Source organism: Taurulus bubalis, assembly GCF_910589615.1.
Source record: "Taurulus bubalis genome assembly, chromosome: 2".
Classification (NCBI taxonomy): domain Eukaryota; kingdom Metazoa; phylum Chordata; class Actinopteri; order Perciformes; family Cottidae; genus Taurulus; species Taurulus bubalis.
Genome location: NC_136590.1, coordinates 10,019 through 29,764, shown reverse-complemented (window position 1 = coordinate 29,764; position 19,746 = coordinate 10,019). Strand labels below are relative to the sequence as shown.

Genomic DNA, 19,746 nt, shown 5'->3' with positions numbered 1-19,746 from the left:
AGTTACACGTTGGACAGGAATAATCCATAACTAATACTCACTAATGGTGAACGGCTGTCTCAGTGAGAGTACGTCTGCTGAACAGGTGTTTTTCTGTGCGAAGGTTAATAATTTGTAGTTAATCTTTGTGGACTTTCACCTGAAACTCTCTCTGACTACCTGTCTCTCTCTCTCTCTCTGCAGTGTTTGGTGGTCGATCAGCTGCAGGTGAAATGGAAGATGCTTTGAAGGTAAACTGATTAGTGGTTATTGCTGTATTATTGTCTATTACAATACATTACATTACATTTAGCTAACGCTTTTATCCAAAGCGACTTACAATAAGTGATTCAACCATGAGGACAAACTCAGAACAACAAGAATCAAGAAAGTACAATTTCTTCAACAAAGTTAAACTACAAAGTGCTATCAGTAAGAGACATGTAAGTGCTACTAAAGTGCTACTTTCTTTATTGAAGGTGTAGTCGTAAAAGATGTGTTTTTAGTTTGCGACGGAAGATGTAGAGACTTTCTGCTGTCCTGATGTCAATAGGGAGCTCATTCCACCATTGAGGAGCAGGACACAAACAGTCTGACTTTGTTGAGTGTTTAGCTCTCAGTGACGGAGCTACAAGTCCATTGGGTCTCTAAACGTCTGCTGTCAATCATTGTTGCTTTGTAGGATGAGTGATGGTAACTTCTTCACTAACTTTGTTCAAACTCTCAAAGCTTTATTTAAATTCTAGTTGAACTGTTTCGAAACATGCAAATTGTGTCCAGTGAATTTTGGGGAAAAGTGTTTAATAAAGACAAGAAAAAAAAAAATATATATATATCAGAATCAGCTTTATTGGCCATGTGTGTTTAGACATACATGGAATTTTACTCCGGTTACACGTTGCTCTTACATGCACAATATAAACTGGACCATAGGACCTTTTTACAGCTTCTGGATGCGATGAACGATGTGGTTTTGGTTATTGAAGACATGGTTTTCGTTTTTTGGTTCAGTGGGTTATATATGCGATGCACTTGTTGCCCAATGGCTTTCCATAGGGTTAGGCCGCTCTGTCCTGTGACACTGCCTTCGTCAAGCTGCCCCCTAACCCTCATCCATGGAGAAGTGGTGCAGATAGCCCTAGTCCTGTCCTCTGAAGGAGCCACTGTGTGGATCAAAACTCAGTAAAAGACTGTCAATAAGATTTATGTAATTATCACAGCAAGCTGAACCCTGATCACTTGAACTCTGAGTAATAATGCAGGAGTACAATGTTGATTATAAGGGGTCATGTTATGATCACTGATCAGTAGGTGAACCAAACCGTGACTCTTAAACTGAGGTGTGAACCAAACCGTGGGTCATAGATCGAGGTGTGAACCAAACCGTGGGTCATAGATCGAGGTGTGAACCAAACCGTGGCTCATACATCGAGGTGTGAACCAAACCGTGGCTCATACATCGAGGTGTGAACCAAACCGTGGCTCATACATCAAGGTGTGAAACAAACGTGGCTCATACATCGAGGTGTGAACCAAACCGTGGCTCATAGACTGAGGTGTGAACCAAACCATGGCTCATAGACTGAGGTGTGAACCAAACCGTGGCTCATAGACTGAGGTGTGAACCAAACCGTGGCTCATACATCGAGGTTTGAACCAAACCATGGCTCATAGACTGAGATGTGAACCAAACCGTGGCTCATACATCAAGGTGTGAACCAAACCGTGTGTCATACATCGAGGTGTGAACCAAACCGTGGCTCATACATCGAGGTGTGAACCAAACCGTGGCTCATACATCGAGGTGTGAACCAAACCGTGGCCGATAGACTGAGGTGTGAACCAAACCGTGGCTCATACATCGAGGTGTGAACCAAACCGTGGCCGATAGACTGAGGTGTGAACCAAACCGTGGCTCATAGACTGAGGTGTGAACCAAACCGTGGGTCATAGATCGAGGTGTGAACTAAACCGTGGGTCATAGATCGAGGTGTGAACCAAACCGTGGCTCATAGACTGAGGTGTGAACCAAACCGTGTGTCATACATCGAGGTGTGAACCAAACCGTGGCTCATACATCAAGGTGTGAACTAAAACGTGGCTCATAGACTGAGGTGTGAACCAAACCGTGTGTCATACATCGAGGTGTGAACTAAACCGTGGGTCACAGATCGAGGTGTGAACCAAACCGTGGCTCATACATTGAGGTGTGATCAAACCGTAGGTCACAGATCGAGGTGTGATCAAACCGTAGGTCACAGATCGAGGTGTGAACTAAACCGTAGCTCCTGTGTACTGTTACACCACTATTCTGCACTTTGTACTGTTTGTATTCTATAAATGTATTATTTTCTGTATTGTCCTGTTTGTCCAATCAGAGTAATAATAACCTACCCAAGGAGCAGAGCCACAAGGCAGACCGGGTTCACCTGCCATTGGAAGCTGAAGGAAGCATGAATCAGCCAATAGGAGCGCAGGGTGTAAAGTCAGACATGATTTACACCATCGAAGATGTCCCACCCTGGTACCTGTGTATTCTACTTGGACTACAGGTAACACTGTGAATATACTGGGATTACAGGTTTTAGATTGGGTTCAGACTGGGTTTTCATTGGTCTGATTCAGTTAGGTTGGGATTATACTGGGTTTAGACTTGCATTAGTCTGGGTTAATGTATTTTCAAAGGTTTAGAATATGGCAAAACTTCAGTTGGACCACTTCTGGACAGTACAAAGACTTCTGAATCATCCACAGGTTAGATATTTTACAGACCACTCGCAGCGCTCAGGAATAGTGGTGGTGTGGTTTTATTCTGAGGTTCTTCTCATCCAGCAGATTCCACTTGTTGTGGTCAGAATGAATTAAGGGTTGAGGATTATCTTCCAACCTACGCACACTGCTCGACTAAATCACTTTATTAAGCCAGTAATGTGCAGCAAGCATGTTTACAAAAAACAATGAACAGATTCTGTTTTCTTTGTCGGCAAATTCCCTGAAATGTAACATCTATACATTTCAAAACACAGGGAACTATTTCAAATAGATTGAAGTGCTTCTGGCTCTTACAAAAGATAGATGTTTTTGTCCTTATGGGACACTGTATGTGGACAGAGAGGAGATGATTTGCGGTTTGTAGAGTTAAAGGAGAAGCCTTGTGTTTGTCCCTCAGGGTGAAGGAAGAGTTGATGTCACTAGTTACCTTTCCTTGTCTGTCCTCAGCATTATCTGACATGTTTCAGCGGCACTGTAGCGGTGCCGTTTCTTCTGGCAGAGGCAATGTGTGTCGGTCGAGACCAGAACACCATCAGTCAGCTTGTTGGAACCATTTTCACCACAGTCGGCATCACAACTCTGATCCAGACTACCGTAGGAGTCAGGTGAGTCAGTGTGAGGCAGGTGAGTCAGATGAGTCAGGTGAGTCTAACGTGTGTGTGTGTGTGTGTAGGCTTCCTCTCTTCCAGGCCAGTGCATTTGCTTTCCTGATCCCTGCCCAAGCCATCCTTGGTCTTGACCGCTGGCAGTGTCCCAGCGAGGGTGAGCCTTTCTCTCTGTTCATCTGGTGATTGAAATATTACAATATTGTAAGGAAATAAGTGTGAAACGATAATAATTATTGGATTTGTTGTTGGTTTCCTCTGCAGAAGAGATTTATGGGAACTGGAGTCTTCCACTCAACACCTCACACATCTGGCAGCCACGCATGAGAGAGGTACCTGATTGTTTCTGCAGTGGGTTCCATGGGTCCAGGTGTTGGACTTAAAATGTCAGATGGACTGCAACTCCAGTGGCTACTGAAGCCGCGTCTCTGTAGGAGTAGCTCATGGAGGTCATGTAGAAGGACTGTCAGTCAAAACATCCTGATGATGGGACAGTTTCATCTCATACTCTTTTCAGCAGATCTGCTGACTGATCAGTGGACTAGCGGTTCACTCCCGCAGGGCCGTGGAGGGACCTTTTCTTCATGTGTAGTCAGGATTCAGATTAGTCGAAGCCTAACCCTTCAGTCCACGTATAACCAAAGTGACAGCTGTGTTCTCAGCAGGAAGTCAAACATGTACTCAGTGGGTGTTTTTATGAACATAATCAGAAAGTGCAGTCGAGGTAAGGGAGAACCAAAGGGTATTGGTTCTTTTGCTTTTATCAGACTGGGACCTCCAGTGAGCACAGGGACGGTTTAACTCCCAGTAGGGTCAACCCCCATCCTCATCTCAGGGTCAGGATTCTCCGGCTGCCAGCAGTCAGATGCACGGATTTGTATTGTTGTCATTTCACGTCCAGCTGTAGTTCTACAGAGCACAGCTGCTGTCAGTGTGTGGATCCTTATTTTGTTGGTTCATCTGTGTTTGTTTGCTTCTTTAATTATCTGTCTCTGTGTTTCAGATCCAGGGGGCCATCATTGTATCCAGCGCAGTGGAGCTTGTGATTGGTCTGTGTGGGTTGCCAGGTTTGCTGCTGGAGTACATTGGTCCGCTCACCATCACTCCAACTGTCTCACTGATCGGCCTGTCTGTGTTCACTACAGCTGGAGACAGAGCTGGGTCTCACTGGGGCCTGTCAGCACTGTAAGACACCTGTCTGTCTGTCTGTCTGTCTGTCCCACCTTTGAGTCCAAAGGATGTACTTCATAGAGCTCATTAGTCAGTACAATCATTCCAGACAGACTGGGCTGTAAACTGTCTTTCCACCAGACATAATAATAATAATAATAATAATAATAATAATAATAATAATAATAATAATACTCAAATACTCAAATACTCAAGTACTCAAATGCACTTTACATGGTAAAAACATATAAGCAATAACAATATAAACACCACCCGACCAACACTATGAAGCAAAAGGAGGGAGAGAGGAGGGGCATCAGCAGGGCCGCCATGGCAGGAGGCAGGAGGCAAGCGGCAGGGTGCAGGAGGCAAGAGGCAGGGTGCAGGAGGCAAGAGGCAGGGTGCAAGAGGCAGGGTGCAAGAGGCAGAGTGCAGGAGGCAAGAGGCAGGGTGCAAGAGGCAGAGTGCAGGAGGCAAGGGGCAGGGTGCAAGAGACAGGGTGCAGGAGGCAAGAGACAGGGTGCAAGAGGCAGAGTGCAGGAGGCAAGAGGCAGGGTGTAGGGTACAAGAGGCAGGGTGCAGAAGGCAAGAGGCAGGTTGCAGGGTGTAAGAGGCAGGGTGCAGGAGGCAAGAGGCAGGCTGCAGGGGGCAGGAGGCAAGAGGCAGGGTGCAGGAGGCAGGTGGCAGGGTGCAAGAGGCAGGGTGCAGGAGGAAAGAGGCAGGCTGAAGGGTGCAGGAGGCAGGCTGAAGGGGTCAGGAGGCAAGAGGCAGGGGGCAGGAGGCAAGAGGCAGGCTGCAGGAAGCAAGAGGCAGGGTGCAGGAGGCAGGGTGCAAGGGCAGGGTGCCGGAGGCAGGGTGCAGGAGGCAGGGGGCAGGAGGCAAGAGGCAGGCTGCAGGAGGCAAGAGGCAGGGTGTAGGGTACAAGAGGCAGGGTGCAAGAGGCAAGAGGCAGGGTGTAGGGTACAAGGGGCAGGGTGCAGGAGGCAAGAGGCAGGGTGTAGGGTACAAGGGGCAGGATGCAGGAGGCAAGAGGTAGGGTGCAAGAGGCAAAGTGCAGGAGGCAGGAGGCAAAAGGCAGAGTGCAGGAGGCAAGAGGCAGGGTGCAGGAGGCAAGAGGCAGGGTGCAAGAGGCAGGGTGCAAGAGGCAGAGTGCAAGAGGCAAGGTGCAGGAGGCAGGAGGCAAGAGGCAGGGTGTAGGGTACAAGGGGCAGGGTGCAGGAGGCAAGAGACAGGGTGCAAGAGGCAGAGTGCAGGAGGCAAGAGGCAGGGTGCAAGGGCAGGAGGCAAGAGGCAGGCTGCAGGGTGCAGGAGGCAGGGTGCAGGCTGCAGGAGGCAAGAGACAGGGTGTAGGGTACAAGAGGCAGGGTGCAGGGTGCAAGAGGCAGGGTGCAAGGGCAGGGTGCCGGAGGCAAGAGGCAGGGTGCAGGAGGCAGGGTGCAGGGTCAGGAGTTAAGAGGCAGGCTGCAGGAGGCAAGAGGCAGGGTGTAGGGTACAAGAGGCAGGGTGCAAGAGACAAGAGGCAGGGTGCAAGAGGCAGGGTGCAAGAGGCAGAGTGCAGGAGGCAAGAGGCAGAGTGCAGGAGACAAGAGGCAGGGTGCAAGAGGCAGAGTGCAGGAGGCAGAGTGCAGGAGGCAAGAGGCAGGGTGCAGGAGGCAGGGTGTTGGGTACAAGAGGCAGGGTGCAGGGTGCAAGAGACAGGGTGCAGGAGTCAAGGGGCAGGGTGCAAGAGGAAGGGTGCAGGAGGCAAGAGGCAGGGTGCAAGAGGCAGGGTGTAGGGTTCAAGGGGCAGGGTGCAGGAGGCAAGAGGCAGAGTGCAGGAGACAAGAGGCAGGGTGCAAGAGGCAGAGTGCAGGAGGCAAGAGGCAGGGTGCAAGAGGCAGGTTGCAGGAGGCAGGGTGCAAGGGCAGGGTGCCGGAGGCAGGGTGCAGGAGGCAGGGGGCAGGAGGCAAGAGGCAGGCTGCAGGAGGCAAGAGGCAGGGTGTAGGGTACAAGAGGCAGGGTGCAAGAGGCAAGAGGCAGGGTGTAGGGTACAAGGGGCAGGGTGCAGGAGGCAAGAGGCAGGGTGTAGGGTACAAGGGGCAGGATGCAGGAGGCAAGAGGTAGGGTGCAAGAGGCAAAGTGCAGGAGGCAGGAGGCAAAAGGCAGAGTGCAGGAGGCAAGAGGCAGGGTGCAGGAGGCAAGAGGCAGGGTGCAAGAGGCAGGGTGCAAGAGGCAGAGTGCAAGAGGCAAGGTGCAGGAGGCAGGAGGCAAGAGGCAGGGTGTAGGGTACAAGGGGCAGGGTGCAGGAGGCAAGAGACAGGGTGCAAGAAGCAGAGTGCAGGAGGCAAGAGGCAGGGTGCAAGGGCAGGAGGCAAGAGGCAGGCTGCAGGGTGCAGGAGGCAGGGTGCAGGGGGCAGGAGGCAAGAAGCAGGCTGCAGGAGGCAAGAGACAGGGTGTAGGGTACAAGAGGCAGGGTGCAGGGTGCAAGAGGCAGGGTGCAAGGGCAGGGTGCCGGAGGCAAGAGGCAGGGTGCAGGAGGCAGGGTGCAGGGTCAGGAGTTAAGAGGCAGGCTGCAGGAGGCAAGAGGCAGGGTGTAGGGTACAAGAGGCAGGGTGCAAGAGACAAGAGGCAGGGTGCAAGAGGCAGGGTGCAAGAGGCAGAGTGCAGGAGGCAAGAGGCAGAGTGCAGGAGACAAGAGGCAGGGTGCAAGAGGCAGAGTGCAGGAGGCAGAGTGCAGGAGGCAAGAGGCAGGGTGCAGGAGGCAGGGTGTTGGGTACAAGAGGCAGGGTGCAGGGTGCAAGAGACAGGGTGCAGGAGTCAAGGGGCAGGGTGCAAGAGGAAGGGTGCAGGAGGCAAGAGGCAGGGTGCAAGAGGCAGGGTGTAGGGTTCAAGGGGCAGGGTGCAGGAGGCAAGAGGCAGAGTGCAGGAGACAAGAGGCAGGGTGCAAGAGGCAGAGTGCAGGAGGCAAGAGGCAGGGTGCAAGAGGCAGGTTGCAGGAGGCAGGGTGTAGGGTACAAGAGGCAGGGTGCAAGAGACAGGGTGCAGGAGTCAAGGGGCAGGGTGCAAGAGGAAGGGTGCAGGAGGCAAGAGGCAGGGTGCAAGAGGCAAGAGGCAGGGTGTAGGGTACAAGGGGCAGGGTGCAGGAGGCAAGAGGCAGGGTGCAAGAGGCAGGGTGTAGGGTACAAGGGGCAGGGTGCAGGAGGCAAGAGGCAGGGTGTAGGGTACAAGGGGCGGGGTGCAAGAGGCAGGGTGCAGGAGGCAAGAGGCAGGGTGCAAGAGGCAGAGTGCAGGAGGCAAGAGGCAGGGTGTAGGGTACAAGAGCCAGGGTGCAGGAGGCAAGAGGCAGGGTGCAAGAGGCAGGGTGCAAGGGCAGGGTGCAGGAGGCAAGAGGCAGGCTGCAGGGTGCAGGAGGCAAGAGGCAGGGTGCAGGAGGCAAGAGGCAGGGTGCAGGAGGCAAGAGGCAGGGTGCAGGGGGAAGGAGGTAGAAGACAGGACCGTCTCCAGACAGCCACGATCCATGGAAACTTGAGGTGAGGAAGCAAAGAGACTCCAGGAAGAAGTAGAGTTAGTAATGTGCATTGAAGAGACAATAATTCATCCAGAAAGAGAGAGAGAGAAGAGGAGAGAGGAGCTCAGTGTATCCTAAGATGTCCCCCAGCAGTCTAGGCCTATAGCAGCATATCTAGGGGATGGACCAGGGCAAACCTGAGCCAGCCCTAGATGGAAGGTTAGAGATAAGTCTGTAGTTAGCCAACACCTCTGGATCCAGAGTGGGCTTCTTAAGAAGAGGTTTAATAAGAGCTACTTTAAAAGACTGTGGTACATGACCTGTTAGTAAAGACCCATTGATAATATCTAGTAGAGAGGCACTAACTAAAGGTAAACTTCCTTCAACAGCTTAGTCGGAACAGGGTCCAGGAGACAGGTAGACGATTTAGAAGTAGAAACCATTGAAGACAGTTGATCGAGGTTGATGGTATAAAATCCATCCAGACACACAGCAGGGCCCACAGCCTCCTCCATGGCCATCCCACCTGAGGATGGACCGGCAGTAGTCGAGGGCAGGAGATCACCGATCCTGTCTCTAATAGCCAGAATCTTACCATTGAAGAAGTTTATGAAGTCATTACTACTGAGGTCTATAGGAATACACGGATCCACCGAGCTAAGACTCTCAGTCAGCCTGGCTCTTGTTTTTCTCTATTAGTGATGAGTAGTATGCTCCTCTGGCATTACAAAGGGCCTTTTTACATGTTCTAAAGATGTTCTAAGATGCAGTGGCGGCCGTGGATTTTCTACCTGACAGCGAGCTAGCGCAGACCTGCTTTCCATCGCGCCTCGGGTGGCCAAGCAGGGTGAGATGTGCCGCAGGGTGGGGAGGACAGCAGGTCCAAGTGTTATACAGTGTCCACAGGGAAAGTCTGCAGCTGCTGCTGCTGCTTCTTCTTCTTCAAGTTTGAATGGCAGATCGCAACCAAGTGGACTAGGTGCATACCGCCACCTAGTGTACCGGAGTCTGTAGATTCAGGGTGCTGCTGCTGCTGAGAGGATCCTTGTCTCTGTGAGGAATCACACATCCACCCGAGCAGGCCGTCACAATGTAGTTTCTACCATAGAGAAACAGAGGTGAAATCTGATTGGACAAGAGCTCTGCTTAACCAGCTGCCAAGCCACACCCGCTCTGTGGCCAGAACTAGAGGAACAGACAAGACAGGAGCTGTGCAATGAGAAAAATAATTATAATACATGTAGTGTATTTGTGAAAAACAATTAAATTATAAAATAGCTATAACTTTGTGATTCTGTTTAGGCCAGGAGCGAAGGCTTAGCAGGCCCTGACGGCCCACCACTGCTAAGATGTCCCCCAGCAGTCTAGGCCTATAGCAGCATATCTAGGGGCTGGACCAGGACAAACCTGAACCAGCACTAACTATAAGCCTGAACCAGTCCTAACTATAAACCTGAACCCGTCCTAACTATACACCTGAACCAGCCCTAACTATAGACCTGAACCAGCCCTTACTATAGACCTGAACCAGTCCAAACTATAGACATGAACTAGTCCTAACTATAAACCTGAACCAGTCCTAACTATAGACCTGAACCAGCCCTAACTATAAACCTGAACCAGCCCTAACTATAGACCTGACCCAGTCCTAACTATAGACATGAACTAGTCCTAACTATAAACCTGAACCAGTCCTAACTATACACCTGAACAAGCCCTAACTATAGACCTGAACCAGTCCTAACTATAGACCTGAACCAGTCCTAACTATAGGCCTGAACCAGCCCTAACTATAGACCTGAATCAGTCCTAACTATAGACCTGAACCAGTCCTAACTATAGACTTGAACCAGTCCTAACTCCCCACCTGAACCAACCCTAACTATACACCTGAACCAGTCCTAACTATACAGCTGAACCAGTCTAACTATAAAGAAGAAGAAAGAAAAGCAACGTGCACTTTATTAATCCCCTTGGGGAAATTCTTTATTAGTGCCACTTGCTCAGGGACACTTCGACATGTGAGCTATGGGGGGACTGGGGATCGAACCGGGTACCTTGCAGTTTCGGGACGACCACTCATCCCCCTGAGCTAGAGTCTGAACCAGCCCTAACTATAAGTTATCAAAAGGAAAAGTCTTAAGTCTACTCTTAAATGACTGTCTGCCCCTCGGACTGAAAGTGGAAGCTGGTTCCACAGAAGAGGAGCTTGATCACTGAAGGCTCTGGCTCACATCCTACTTTGTAAGACTATGGGAACCACAAGTAGCCACAAGTCCTTTAACCTTCAGATTCTTTGGCAATCCTCTCCTACCTGTCCTCCATTGAGAGGGTATACAGCTCTTTTCCTCTCTCTCTAACTGCCTCTCTCTGTGTCTCTGCAGGTGTATTTTTCTCATCGTGCTGTTTGCTCAGTACCTGAGAGAGACTTCACTTCCTGTTCCTGTTTACAACAGGAAGAAAGGACTGACCTCCACTAGAATCCAGATCTTCAAAATGTTTCCTGTAAATAAGAAATAAACAATCAAAAACAAATCAGCCAAAGTGTCAGATCATGTCAGTCCCTCAGATGTGAGTTCCCTTTAATTTTCTAAACTTCAAGATGCAAAAAGTTATTTTCAGTCTTTCCATGTGACGTCTCAGATCATCCTCGCCATCATGCTGGTTTGGCTCGTGTGCTACATTCTGACGCTCACCAACCTGCTGCCGAGCAACCCTGACGCCTACGGACACAAAGCTCGGACTGACGCCCGAGGTGACATCATGGCTTCATCGCCTTGGTTCAGAGTACCCTACCCCTGTAAGAAACCTGAAATCAGCCAATCTCAGACTTCACACCTGTCATTGGGATCAGCCAGTCACAGGCTGCGCTCACAGTTGGCCAGAACATATGGTCTAAAAATGAATTGTACCTGTATGTTCTTCTGTTTCATTTTACATCACACAATCTACAGTATCAACTGTTCAAGGTCAATTTTTATTTGTTTTAATCCAAAATCATTTCATTTCGCATATTTTGTCTGACAGTCCCACATTTTAGCATCTGTTGGAATCCAAGGCTCTTAAACTTGGAGAGTGATCAATAAGAAAGTGGTCAAAGCTAGTTCAACCTTCTGGTCTGTAATAGGCCAGTGGGGGTTGCCGGTGGTCACGGTTGCTGGGGTCTTGGGGATGCTGAGTGCCATCATGGCGGGCATCGTGGAATCAATTGGTGATTATTACGCTTGTGCTCGTCTGTCTGGAGCCACACCCCCTCCAGTCCACGCCATCAACAGGTAAACACAAAGTAATGTTGTCTTACCTGGCAGTCTTTGCTCCCACAGGTGGTTGATTGTTTTTGTTTGTTTCAGGGGAATCTTCACTGAAGGCGTTTGCTGCATTATTGCTGGTCTTTTAGGGACAGGAAATGGCTCCACCTCCTCCAGTCCAAATATAGGTGTTCTGGGCATCACCAAGGTAACAATCTGCAAGTTATCCCCACACCTCTGGAACTAGTCCTCAGACATCTACAACTAGTCCTCATACTTCTACAACTATTCCCCCACCTCTGCAACTAGTCATCAGACCTCTGCAAATAGTCCCCAGACCTCTGCAACTGTCCTCAGACTACTGCAATAACCCTTTAGACCTCTGCAGATTGTCCCCAGATATTTATAAGTACTCCACAGACCTCTGTAGCTAGTCCTCAGATATTTGTAACTGGTAGTCAAGGTATTTGCCACTAGTTCCAGACATCTGCTACTCAGACCTTGGCTCCTTATTGGTTCTATTCTATAGGGCAGTGAGAGAACCGCTCCTTCTTGCCTCCAAGTAAAAATAAACTCCCCTTTGAAAGTTACACAGCTTTGTCTGTTTATTTGTGAGACATGTTCAAGTTTTTGCATCTGGCAAAATAATCTAGTGTAACTGAAATATACAAATAGGATTTACAAATCATGTCACCTCAAACTGGAGTCATACCTGACGTCTGCAGAAAGAAAGTGTTCTATGCAGTCAGTTTATGGGGTGGATGTTTGAATTGTTTACCTTGTGTACAGGTTGGCAGCAGACGTGTGGTGCAGTATGGAGCTGGTATCATGTTAATATTGGGGTCAGTTGGGAAGTTCACAGCTCTGTTCGCTTCCCTGCCAGATCCGATCCTTGGAGGAATGTTCTGCACTCTTTTTGGTGAGTCACAGTCAGAGTTGACATATACCTTTACATGTATGTTTCTTGAGTAATAATAATGCAGGTGTGTTGATGTTTCTCAGGTATGATTACAGCCGTCGGCCTCTCCAACCTGCAGCTGGTGGATTTGAACTCGTCAAGAAATCTTTTTGTTCTGGGATTCTCAATGTTTTTCGGTCTGACTCTGCCATCGTACTTGGACACACACCCTGACTCCATCCACACAGGTGTGTTTGTGTGTGTGTACTACAACAACTATCTTGGTTAGGGTTAGGGTTGTGGACCAATCTGCAAGGTAGCTGGTTCGATCCCTGGCCTCCCCATAGTCCCCAAGTGTCCTTGAGCAAGACACTGAACCCCCAGTTGCTCCCCGGGTGCTTCACAGCAGCCCACTGCTCCTATTGCTAAGGATAGGTTGAATCAGTGGTTCTCAAACCTTTTTTGTCGCGCCCCACTTTGGAGGTAGAAAAATGTTCACGCCCCACCGCCTCAACAAAATTATAACAAAATCTTCCATGCTGAATTTTTAGTTAAATAACTTTGTGACTCCTCCATCTGTGCTTTTTCAAGTAATAAAATAAAGAATAAAGTATTATACAAATAATAAAAAAATCTGCATCTCCCCCCCAAGCCCCACCTGTAATACCTCTGCGCCACTAGAGGGGCGCGCCTCACGGTTTGAGAACCACTGGGTTAAATGCAGAGACCAAATTGTCAACACCTGAAACCACAACAGATTTCCCTCCTGTACATCAGTGGGGGGCTGGCAACTCAAAGTATTGAGGAAGACAGAAGGAAAACCAACCCACAGCTTCATGTTCATTTATTTTGTTATTTATCTTATTTTGCACTTGCACCTCCATATTGTGCATGGCCTCAGTGCTGCTTTATGGGAATGAATCTTGTGTGTGTAAAGTGTCACTAGAAGTCACCTTTCCATTCGCTGGACTATGTTTTATAAGCCTAAAAGAAGTAATACAAGTGGAATTATGTGTCAAAGTAGTTTACAATTTGCCACTTTGTCAGGTATCCAGCGGTAGAGAATTGAAGATGACATTTGAAAATCATCATTGGACCAACGTAATGTCAATATGTATTCGGATTGGTGATCGGTAACGTGTTGGTCACAGATGAGCAGGAACAGTACTCTGTGATAGGTTAGGTTCCCTTCGTAAAAGACAACAGACGTCTTTCTTCCTCTGACTCCACCACAGGGGTAGGACAACATCCTGCTGTTGTCGCTGTTGAAGCATTTTCATCTGAATTTCAATCATGAACTTTTTGCAAAATATATATTTTATGAATTTGCGTAGATGAATATCATAAAGATCACTTTTCTGTGTTCAGGTCTTGCAGAGCTGGATCAGATCCTGACGGTTCTTCTGTCCACTGAGATGTTTGTTGGAGGATTTTTGGCTTTTTGTCTCGACAACACAATACCAGGTAACAAAAACACACACACAAAAATTTGAAAACACAAACAAACACACACAAACAGAGGTAGCTGTAGCTCATGGGGAGAGTGTTTGTTCCATAACCAAAAGGTTGCAGGTTCAATCCCTGTTCTCCTTTTGCATGTCGAAGTGTCCTTGAGCAAGACACTGAACCCTGCAGTTCCTCATGCAAATAGGTAACATGATGACTGGATACCAGAATCAGAAACCATTTATTGCCAAGTATGTTTACACATACAAGGAATTTGTCCTGGCGGAAGGTGCATGACATTTAACGATAAACATAAAACAGAGTGCAATAACAAGGGAGCATGAATATTTACAATTGGGTCTACTGAGTATTTACAATTAGAACTACGGAATATAACAATTAAAGTTGAAATTCAATTAAAATAAAGTGCACGGAATGAAGTGATTATGTGAAAGTGACAAGTGTAGAGTAAAGTGGCAAGTGGATTAAAATGAGGTGTGTTATACGTATATAAAAAACACACACTTTTATATGTTAGTGATGAACATGCCCCTTTTCATTATGTTAGTAGTGAACATGCCCTTCATCATATGTTCATAGTGAACATGCCCCTCTTCATCATATGTTCATCGTGAACATGCCCCTCACATCATATGTTCATAGTGAACATGCCCCTCACATCATATGTTCGTAGTGAACATGCCCCTCACATCATATGTTCATAGTGAACATGCCCCTCACATCATATGTTCATAGTGAACATGCCCCTCTTCATCATATGTTCATAGTGAACATGCCCCTCACATCATATGTTCATAGTGAACATGCCCCTCACATCATATGTTCATAGTGAACATGCCCCTCACATCATATGTTCATAGTGAACATGCCCCTCACATTATATGTTCATAGTGAACATGCCCCTCTTCATCATATGTTCATAGTGAACATGCCCCTCACATCATATGTTCATAGTGAACATGTCCCTCTTCATTATATGTTCATAGTGAACATGCCCCTCTTCATCATATGTTCATAGTGAACATGCCCCTCTTCATCATATGTTCATAGTGAACATGCCCCTCACATCATATGTTCATAGTGAACATGCCCCTCACATCATATGTTCATAGTGAACATGCCCCTCTTCATCATATGTTCATAGTGAACATGCCCCTCACATCATATGTTCGTAGTGAACATGCCCCTCTTCATTATATGTTCATAGTGAACATGCCCCTCTTCATCATATGTTCATAGTGAACATGCCCCTCTTCATCATATGTTCATAGTGAACATGCCCCTCACATCATATGTTCGTAGTGAACATGCCCCTCTTCATCATATGTTCGTAGTGAACATGCCCCTCACATCATATGTTCATTGTGAACATGCCCCTCACATCATATGTTCATAGTGAACATGCCCCTCACATCATATGTTCGTAGTGAACATGCCCCTCTTCATCATATGTTCATAGTGAACATGCCCCTCACATCATATGTTCATAGTGAACATGCCCCTCACATCATATGTTCATCGTGAACATGCCCCTCACATCATGTTCGTAGTGAACATGCCCCTCTTCATCATATGTTCATAGTGAACATGCCCCTCACATCATATGTTCATAGTGAACATGCCCCTCTTCATCATATGTTCATAGTGAACATGCCCCTCACATCATATGTTCATAGTGAACATGCCCCTCTTCATCATATGTTCATAGTGAACATGCCCCTCACATCATATGTTCATAGTGAACATGCCCCTCTTCATCATATGTTCATAGTGAACATGCCCCTCTTCATCATATGTTCATAGTGAACATGCCCCTCACATCATATGTTTGTAGTGAACATGTCCCTCTTCATTATATGTTCATAGTGAACATGCCCCTCTTCATCATATGTTCATAGTGAACATGCCCCTCTTCATCATATGTTCATAGTGAACATGCCCCTCACATCATATGTTTGTAGTGAACATGTCCCTCTTCATTATATGTTCATAGTGAACATGCCCCTCTTCATCATATGTTCATAGTGAACATGCCCCTCTTCATCATATGTTCATAGTGAACTTGCCCCTCACATCATATGTTCATAGTGAACATGCCCCTCACATCATATGTTCATAGTGAACATGCCCCTCTTCATCATATGTTCATAGTGAACATGCCCCTCACATCATATGTTCGTAGTGACCATGCCCCTCTTCATTATATGTTCATAGTGAACATGCCCCTCTTCATCATATGTTCATAGTGAACATGCCCCTCTTCATCATATGTTCATAGTGAACATGCCCCTCACATCATATGTTCGTAGTGAACATGCCCCTCTTCATCATATGTTCGTAGTGAACATGCCCCTCACATCATATGTTCGTAGTGAACATGCCCCTCACATCATATGTTCATAGTGAACATGCCCCTCACATCATATGTTCATAGTGAACATGCCCCTCTTCATCATATGTTCATAGTGAACATGCCCCTCACATCATATGTTCATTGTGAACATGCCCCTCACATCATATGTTCATTGTGAACATGCCCCTCACATCATATGTTCATAGTGAACATGCCCCTCACATCATATGTTCATAGTGAACATGCCCCTCACATCATGTTCGTAGTGAACATGCCCCTCTTCATCATATGTTCATAGTGAACATGCCCCTCACATCATATGTTCATAGTGAACATGCCCCTCACATCATATGTTCATCGTGAACATGCCCCTCACATCATGTTCGTAGTGAACATGCCCCTCTTCATCATATGTTCATAGTGAACATGCCCCTCACATCATATGTTCATCGTGAACATGCCCCTCACATCATGTTCGTAGTGAACATGCCCCTCTTCATCATATGTTCATAGTGAACATGCCCCTCACATCATATGTTCATAGTGAACATGCCCCTCTTCATCATATGTTCATAGTGAACATGCCCCTCACATCATATGTTCATCGTGAACATGCCCCTCACATCATGTTCGTAGTGAACATGCCCCTCTTCATTATATGTTCATAGTGAACATGCCCCTCACATCATATGTTCATTGTGAACATGCCCCTCACATCATATGTTCATCGTGAACATGCCCCTCACATCATGTTCGTAGTGAACATGCCCCTCTTCATTATATGTTCATAGTGAACATGCCCCTCACATCATATGTTCATACATGCCCCTCTCCATTATGTTATTGGCAACACATCCCTAGATGTTATTTGTGAAAATATATTTAAAATAAAGTCTGCAATGACTCACTTTCTTTACGTGTTTTTGTCCCCAGGCTCGAAACAGGAGCGAGGTTTAGTTGAGTGGAGGTCCTCCTCCTCCTCCTCCTCTTCCTCGTATGATTTTCCTTTCGGGATGGGTGTGGTCAGACGGACTGGATGGCTCAGGTGCTTTCCCATCAGCCCCTCCTTCAGAGGTTTCCAGGCTTCTGACCCCCCGCAGCTGCCTGAGGAGGAGGTGCAAGGAAGGGGAGAGGACGATGAAGCTCCTGACATGGACCTGCCCAGTACCAAAGTCTGACTGCCATGTCATCCATCAATGTGAACTGAGTGGGAATCAAACCTACTTCTTTCATCAAGACAAATGTAACATACAAATCAGCTTGTGGATATAAAAACGTTGAGGCAGACAATAGCTGAATCATCTTTCTTCTGACCTTCTTTACTTCTTTGAAGAAAAATAATTGATCAAGTCGGTTCTACAACATTACGATATTTAATTGGCTAATTCACAAAATATTAAAACCATTTCATAATGCTAGCCTACTACATTTTTAAAAATCACATTTTTTAAAAAGAATGATAATTTGCATTAAAAGATAGATAATAAATCTTAAGCTCAAGATCCTCTGATTTGGTGAGGGCCCTGGGCATGAGCCCACTGGTGATGATGTCTACGTCAACGTTACGTCAAATACCAGAGAAAAAGATTATGAGCATGAGAGGTGAGCTTATTTTACTTTACCAGTAGGAAGGGAAAAACACAAATGATAGAAGCTATTTATTTCTTGCATTATAGTTATTTGACACCTATTTCTTAACTTTCATTCAATCTCTGTTTTCACGTGGACAAAAGGGTCACACTGCAAGGGGAAATGTGCATTGTCCAAAATACCTGTAGATGTGGGGACAAAGCCTACAACTCCCAAGGTGCCTTTTGGCAAGAATCAATGAGGTTGACGTTAGCTTACGCCTACATAAAAGGAATCCAAACATGAACATCATCACAAGATCAGCCTCAATGCAGATGATATATTGCTCTTCCTCCAGAACCCTACTCATCACCACAGGGAACTATCAAAGTAATTGAATCCTTCTCTAAAGTCCCTGACGCTTCCATCAACTAGAACACATTATCCATGCTTCCATTAGAGAGTAACAGTTGGGATAGGGCGTACACCACCTATCCCTCTTTGCACCGGGTCATCACTTATATTTCCCCCAGGCTGTCAGTGCTGTTCACACTCAACTTCACTCCACTACTTAAAACAATAACTGAGCTCCTCCGCTGGATGAACTACCACTATCACTTATGAGCAGAACAGCTACAGTTAAAAAGACAATACTTCCTAAAATAAATGACCTATTCACGATGATCCCATCTCAACCCATTCATGGTTTAAATCTTTTGACTCAATCATCACGCAATTCTACTGGGAAAAAAAAGACACCAAGAATTAAACTGGCAACTTTACAAAAAACAAAAACAAAGGAGGACTTGAAGCACCTCCTTAGTTTTTACTCACTAGCCAATCAGCTTCACTATATTCTGCAATGGATTCACCCCAACCAATCAGATTACACATGGTTAGATATAGAACAGACATGTTGTAAGGACATTCAGATTTCAGACCTCTCATTTCTCAGCCACAATAAACCTCTATATCTCCACACATGGTCCGCTAAAGGCATCACTCATCTGAATACATGTCAATAACAATACCCTGGTTTCATTCCCATGTGGATCAGAAGTATGGCATCGGGAACAATCACTTTGTGGAATATCTGAAACTCAAATCATCCATTCAATCCAAACTTAACATTAAGGCCACTAATCTAGAATTACCTCCCTTAACCTCACAATTAATTAATATCACCTCCTTAAAAAAGTCAATCTCAAAAATATGTAGGATAACATCACAGTCTGACCAAACATTAACGTCAAGAAAATGTGAATTAGATTTATCCATCACTCCTGATGCTGACTTCTGGACCCAAATATGCAATAACATCTACTTCATGAGCAAACATGTACAGCTAATACAATATAAAATACTTCACAAAATTCATTAATATTCACGTTTCTGTCTTTTTTAGCTTGAAACCCAATTGAAACCCACGTACATGCATTAACGCTTCCATATACATATAAATCTGCCCTCATCTATACTTTTTTCATCTATACTCCTTTTGTGAGATGAAATAATAAACAAACACACATGGACACGCACGCACGCACACACACACACACACACACACACACACACACACACACACACACACACACAGTACTTCTATACCCTTAATATACAATGTTTTGCTGGCTTGTATCTCACTGATTTTTACAATAAAAAAAAATAAAAAAATGAAAAAGGGTGACTCAAAAAAATGTGTTAAAAAATGAATCCAACATGTTAATAAACCTCAAATCTGAATATGCAAGACAGTAAAAGTGAGGTTTTTACTTTCTTAGGAGAATATCTGTTTGTGCACAATTATTGGGCAACTATTAGTGTGCAGAAAAGTGTCCACACAACTCAAAATAATAATTTTCAATTTAAATTTCTCTGTTACTATTATTACTCATTATAATACGGGTAGATCCAATCAAGCATTCTGATTGGTTGAGAGTGAGTCACGGGGTGTACTTTATTCAGCCATAAAGTACTGTACAGCCTGTTTACATTTAGAGCGTTCCATATCAGTGCACTTAAAATAACAGCTAGATTTAAATTGCGCGACCGTTAGTTGTCATTTCAAGCTTGACAGTTAAAAACATGTTGGTGTAAACTTTGATATTGTAACGTCCGCAGTAACGACTCAGACGTTGGTTTCCTTAATTTGCAGGTGTATTGCTTGAGTGTTCACAGCATTGCAACGGGGCTCTTCG

General features: G+C 46.2%; 1 protein-coding gene across 1 annotated transcript; it reads left to right on the top strand.

The window, feature by feature from the left end:
* Positions 1 to 2,471: 2,471 nt before the first annotated feature.
* On the top strand, positions 2,472 to 17,157 carry slc23a1 (solute carrier family 23 member 1; the record flags this gene model as incomplete). Its single annotated transcript, XM_079236803.1, has 13 exons — positions 2,472 to 2,531; positions 3,199 to 3,356; positions 3,425 to 3,513; positions 3,621 to 3,688; positions 4,360 to 4,541; positions 10,398 to 10,518; positions 10,657 to 10,813; positions 11,141 to 11,288; positions 11,364 to 11,469; positions 12,051 to 12,180; positions 12,264 to 12,407; positions 13,528 to 13,623; positions 16,913 to 17,157. The coding sequence occupies 13 exons, from the start codon at positions 2,472 to 2,474 to the stop codon at positions 17,155 to 17,157; spliced, it is 1,704 nt and encodes a 567-aa protein (XP_079092929.1).
* Positions 17,158 to 19,746: the final 2,589 nt, after the last annotated feature.